General features: G+C 47.2%; 1 protein-coding gene across 2 annotated transcripts in view; it reads right to left on the bottom strand.

Annotated features, from left to right (window-relative positions):
• GLDC (glycine decarboxylase) overlaps window positions 1–5974 on the bottom strand; it is a 118050-nt gene that overhangs the window by 15947 nt on the left and 96129 nt on the right. For both annotated transcript variants that reach the window (XR_002771083.1, XM_003782888.2), the window contains exons 19-20: window positions 5290–5402; window positions 4072–4213 (exon numbers count right to left, since the gene is read on the bottom strand). Coding sequence is in view for 1 of the 2 variants with exons in the window: in XM_003782888.2 (XP_003782936.1) it covers window positions 4072–4213; window positions 5290–5402 (255 nt within the window). In the remaining variant the exon portion in view is untranslated. The remainder of the gene's footprint in view (window positions 1–4071; window positions 4214–5289; window positions 5403–5974) is intronic.

Here is a 5974-nt window from a genome sequence, read left to right as displayed (position 1 = left end):
AGGCGCCGAGCCAAACTTCTTTTTTTAGACAGAGCCTCAAGCTATCCCCCTGGGCAGAGTGCCATGGCATCACAGCTCACAGCAACTTCCAACTCCTGGGCTCAAGAGAGTCTCCTGCCTCAGCCTCCCAAGTAGCTGGGACCACAGGCGCCCGCCACGATGCCCAGCCATTTTTTGGTTGCAGCCATCATTGTTGTTTGGCGGGCCCGGGGCTGGGGATTCGAACCCGCAGCTCAGGTGTATGTGGCTGGCGCCTTAGCCGCTTGAGCCACAGGCGCCAAGCCAACCTCAAACTTCTTGACTCAAGAGATCCTCCTGCCTCAGCTGCTCAAGTAGCTGGGACTACAGGCCCCTTACCACTACACCCAGATAAGGTTTTCTATTTTCAGTACAGATAAGGTCTTACTCTTGCTGAGGCTAGTCTCAAACTCCTCACCTCAAGCAATCTTCCCATTATGGCCTCTCAAAGTGCTAGGATTATAAGAGTAAGCCACTATGCCTAGCAAGGGAGAAAAATTGATCTTAGGTTTGGGGGGTTGTTTCTTCGTTTACCGTGAATATTCAGTATCTTAATAATTGTCAGCAATCCCACGGGACTGAAGCAATTTTCTATGGTTTGTCTTCCCATAGTCCACAGTCGAGACTATTTATGTTCAACAACTGCCAGGTTCAATCTTATCCTATTTAGTGGTTAATTATTCCCTGTCATCATATGGGATAAATGTCATCACCAGCAAAAACATAAAAATCAAGATTCCACGAATTTTTATTGCCTACTTTCTTCCCAGAGTACCTCATGTGTGATAGAGTCTCAACACATATTCATATAAACTAATACAAAGCAAATAAAACAACAATGATATCAAAATCCAAAATAAGGAGAAGGCACGTTTCCCCAGGCTGGTCAAAGAAGAGTTCCTAGACTCAAGAACAAGAATTTGATTGACTAGAGGCTCAGCACCTGTAGCTCAAGGGGCTAGGACGCCAGCCACATATAGCAGAGCTGGCGGGTTCGAATATAGCCCAGGCCCACCAAATAACAATGAGAACTAGAACCAAAAAATAGCTGGGTATTGTGGCAGGCACCTGTGGGCCCAGCTACTTGGGAGGCTGAGGCAAGAGAATCACTTAAGTCCAAGAGTTGGAGGTTGCTGTGAGCTGTGATGCCACAGCACTCTACCCAGGATGACAGCTTAAGATTCTGTCTCAGGCTCGGCGCCTGTGGCTCAAGTGGCCAAAGCACCAGCCACATACACCTAAGGTGGCGGGTTCAAATCCAGCCCGGGCCTGCCAAACAACAATGACGGCTGCAACCAAAAAATAGCTGGGCGTTGTGGTGGGTACCTGTGGTCCTAGCTACTTGGGAGGCTGAGGCAGGAGAATTGCTTGAGCCTAGGAGTTGGAGGTTGCTGTGAGCTGTGATGCCACAGCACTCTACCCAGGGAGACAGCTTGAGGCTCTGTCTCAAAAAAAAAAAAAACAAAAACAAAAAAAGAACTTGACTAGAAACTTGAAACAGAGAAATTTGGTAGGTAAGGAGAAAGGGTAAGGGATTCCAAGGGAGAAGAAGATCAAATGCCAAGATGTGGCGGGAGAAGGCACATGACTATCACCTGGGAATCCCTATAGAGTCAGGTGGACTGTGTGTGACTCCACCTCATAAACCTCAAACCTTCAGGAGGAAGGACATGGACTTGGCTTAGCCAGTTACAGGTTCTCAACCTACATATCACCAAGCATCTTTTTAAAAATGCTGATGGCTCAAGTCCAACCCCGCACGTGCTAAGTTTGGTCTCTTTGGAAAGGGGCCTAGGATTCCAGGCAGGCTAGTGAGAACCAGGGTCAAGGCAGCTGGAAGCCAGGAGAGGACTGTGTGTTCTCACAGTGAGAAGAACAATCTTGTAGGATTGCAGCAGGGAGAGAAGTGGCCTATTTCAGACCTCAGGGGATAAGTAACAATAGCCTGGAATAAGAGAAGGCCCAAGGTTGGGCGGTTGCTTAAACCCTCTTGTATTCATTTCACTTTCAAACTGAGGTGTCTTCCAGGCATATGGCCAAACCACCCTTGGAGCATTTATTTTCTAGATGTGGGAAATGTCCAACCCAAATATTCATACAAATAGCCTAGATTTACAGAACCCAGAGATCAAAAGGAAAATAGGAATTTGATTCTGTAAGCAAAGAAGCAATTATGCCTATTGTTTATTTTGTTACTATTTGCAAAAGAACTAGAGTAACATTTTAAAAAGCAGGTTTTAGTTTCTGAGGTATAGATTTATTGTTCCAGCTTCCAAGAAACTTTTCTTTTATTTTTTTAGAGACAGAGTTTTACCTTATCAAAACCCTTGGTAGAGTACTGTGGCATCACAGCTCACAGCAACCTCCAACTCCTGGGCTTAGGTGATTCTCTTGCCTCAGCCTCCTGAGTAGCTGGTGCCCGCCACAACACCTGGCTATTTTTTGCTGCATTTTGGCTGGAGACCCCATTCAAAGCTGCCACCCCCGACATATTGGGCCAGTGCCCTACCCATTGAGCCTCAGGCACTGCCCCCAAGAAAATTTTCGTTAAGAATCAGAAAGGTGGCTCAGCACCTGTGGCTCAAATGGCTAAGGCACCAGCCACATACACCTAAGGTGGCAGGTTCGAATCCAGCCCGGGCCTGCCAAAACAACAATGATGGCTGCAACCAAAAAATAGCCGGGCATTGTGGTGGGTGCCTGTGGGTTGCTGTGATCTGTGATGCCACAGCACTCTATCCAGGGGGACAGCTTGAGTCAAAAAAAAAAAAAAAAGAATCAGAAAGGTCAAGAATAAGAGCCAGAGGCGGTGCCTGTGGCTCAGTGAGTAGTGCGCCAGCCCCATTTGCCAAGGGTGGGGGTTGGAACCCAGCCCCAGCCAAACTGCAATAAAAAAAATAGCTGGGCGTGTGGCCGGTGCCTGTAGTCCCAGCTACTTGGCGGGCTGAGGCAAGAGAATCTCCCCCAGGCATCCTCAAACTATGGCCCGTGGGCCACATGCAGCCCCCTGAGGACATTTATCCGGCCTGCCAGGTGTTTTTGCCGCCGCTGCCTGTCCTGCTTAGCAGCCGAATCGTCCTGGGGCCTGCAGTCTGGCCTTCCAGCAGTCTGAGGGACACTGAACTGGCCCTGTTTAAAAAGTTTGAGGACTCCTAAGCCCCAAGATCTGGAGGTTGCTGTGAGCTGTGACGCCACAGCACTCTACCAAGGGCGACAAAATGAGACTCTGTCTCTTAAAAAAAAAAAAAGAAAGAAAGAAAGAAAAAGGAATAACAGCCAGCTCCATGGAGTCATCTGGCATCATTTCCCCGGCTGAATTTGGCGTGTTTTGTTTCAGCAAGAGCCACCCTTTATTTAACAAGGGGCACAGGTTTGGGGAAGCTGCTCTGATTAGCAGCTGCACAAGGGTTCCTATCCTCAGTCCGGTCCATCCAGAAGTGGGTAGGCCAGTTTGAACCAGAACTGCAGAAAATAAACTCTGGCCCTAGTGTTTTTTTGGAGAAAGACAAAGGAAGGAAGCCTGTTCTCTGACAAAGACTATCCCCACCACCAGAGTCCAGTTCCACAAGCCCTAAAGGGCAAGAGCTTTCGGAAACTACCACGTAAGCAAATTTCCCCTATCTTTCATCCCAAAGAAATATACAGAGAAGTAAGATATATTCCTAAAATTTATCCCAGAATCTCAACCAAGCGTAATAATTATGTGTGCTGCTTTTCACTTGCAAGGGGCTACATAAATCCTACAGGAAGCCAAATGACGTGGCCAGAACATCCATATGACTCATGGAACTTAACCATGTCTGGAAAAAAATATATATCTGGTGTGTCAGTTTCTCTGATGTTAAACCCACTAGGAGAATCCACAGGAAATAGCGTAATGAAGAAGAGGTGAAATGATTTTTAGCTAATCTCAAAGGTCATCAGCACTGTTCACGGAACCGCATCTCGGATCATGGATTTCTTTGTTATAAAGCCAAGAGGGAAGGCTGCAGTCCCAGTGTCCCACCCCACATCACACACCCCCATCCGCCTACACACATTCTGAGGCCTCACCTTGATATACGCCCATGAAATGGGCAAGATGGAACTGGAGCCCCACGGGGCTGCACTGACGGTGCCCACAGGCCAGGAATCCTCATTTAGCTTAAGTGAAACGATGGGATGACTGGGCAAGAAGGGGGCAAGATGCTTCTTCCTGTTTTTTTTTTTTTTAAGTACAGATTAAGAAAATGTTAAGAAGATACAGTCCAACCAACCAGACAAGTTCTGGGCCCTCTCAGGAAGCTCTGCTCTTGGCAGAGGAATTCTAACAGGGGAAGTGACCTTAGGCAGATACTCAGAAAGTGGTCCTGCCTCCACCTGCCATCACCATCCCAGTGGCTCACCGAGAACCACGGGGGAGGATTTGGCAGAAGCAGGCAGCTGTGGAAAAGCACGCAAAGCTCCAAGCCAGGCCCTCTTCATCCCAGTCTTATACCCCTAAGGCATCCACAGGGCAGAGACCATCACATGAGCACCGTTCACCCCACCTGCCACACAGCCAAGGCACTGGAGCTCACCCATTTACTAGAAATAACATCAAAAAGAAAAGCAGAAAAAGGCAGCAACTTCTAGGTCAAATTCCCAGCAACCTTGCAAACTGGTGGCTTTAATACATCTTTGGGAGACTGAAACAGCTCAGGAAACAGCTGCTCTCACCATTATTTTCACAGGATGATTGGATTTCACAGTATAAAAAATTAGCAACAGCTAAGAAATATTTTTTTAGTCTTATTCTGACTTCATCCAATTATTTCTAGTAATCAGGTTTTTTTTCCTCCTTACTTATCTGAGCTGTGATAACAATTCATGTTGTGAAGTATTCAGTACTTTACACCCAACTTGCTTTCAATAATAACCATTAGCTGATTTTTAAAAAAAGAAAAGGAAAGGAAAGAAAGAAACCTGCTTGGATACCTAAGTTAGTTAATGTCTGTTTTGCTTCCTACTGTTGATGTTGTAGTTCTAATCCAAGTTCGAGTACAGTTCCCTATTCATTATTCTGTTAATAAACCTGCTCTGTGCATATTGGCAGCTCCATGAGGTCAAACATTGGGTTAATAAAACCTATTATAATTATGCTTTTCTCTGAACATGCTTTCAAACACTCCTCTCAGTGCTCCTCACCTAGCTAGCCTCTACCAGTGCCCTAGGAATGAAGGTATCCTTCAAGCTTCATGGGCCCAGGACTGGGTCATTCTGTCTCCAAAGGCATTCCAGCCCAGAACTCACACTCCAATGGGCCCCATGCCAGGGCCGCCGCCTCCGTGGGGAATGCAGAAGGTCTTGTGAAGATTGAGGTGCGAGACATCAGACCCATAGTCTCCAGGACGACAGATTCCCACCTACCACAAAAAGAAAGAGCCAGATACAAAAGTCAAAAGTTAAGAGCTTGGCAAGGCTCTCCACAGTGGAGGCCACAGCTGCTGATGCTGCCCTCTCCCTAGGGAGGAAAGGCAGACAGAGACTCAGCCACAGTGTTCACAGAAGTGTCTGTCCCCCACACCGGCCCAGGTCTGTAGTCAAAACCTGGCATTCCATAGGCAAAGTGGTGGTGGTTTCTATGGAAACAGCAACTGACCATTTAGCTCAATTTAGATTTAAAAACACAGGCTAGATGCGGTGGCTGATGCCTGTAATGACAGAACTTTGAGAAGCTGAGGTAGGAGGATCATTTGAAGTCAAGAGAGACTAGCAGACTCAGCACCTGTAGCTCAGTGGCTAGGGAGCCAGCCACACACACTGAAGCTGGTAGGTTCAAACCCATCCTGGGCCTGCCAAATAACAATAACAACTATAACCAAAAAAATAGCTGGGCTTTGTGGCGGGTGCCTGAAGTCCCAACTACTTGGGAAGCTGAGGCAAGAGAATTGCTTAAGCCCAAGAGTTTGAGGTTGCTGTGAGCTATGAGGCCACG

This window comes from Otolemur garnettii, unplaced genomic scaffold (assembly GCF_000181295.1).
Source record: "Otolemur garnettii isolate 467f Iridium unplaced genomic scaffold, OtoGar3 scaffold00006, whole genome shotgun sequence".
Classification (NCBI taxonomy): domain Eukaryota; kingdom Metazoa; phylum Chordata; class Mammalia; order Primates; family Galagidae; genus Otolemur; species Otolemur garnettii.
Note: the sequence above shows the minus strand (reverse complement) of the source record. Positions and strands in the feature narration are given on the sequence as shown.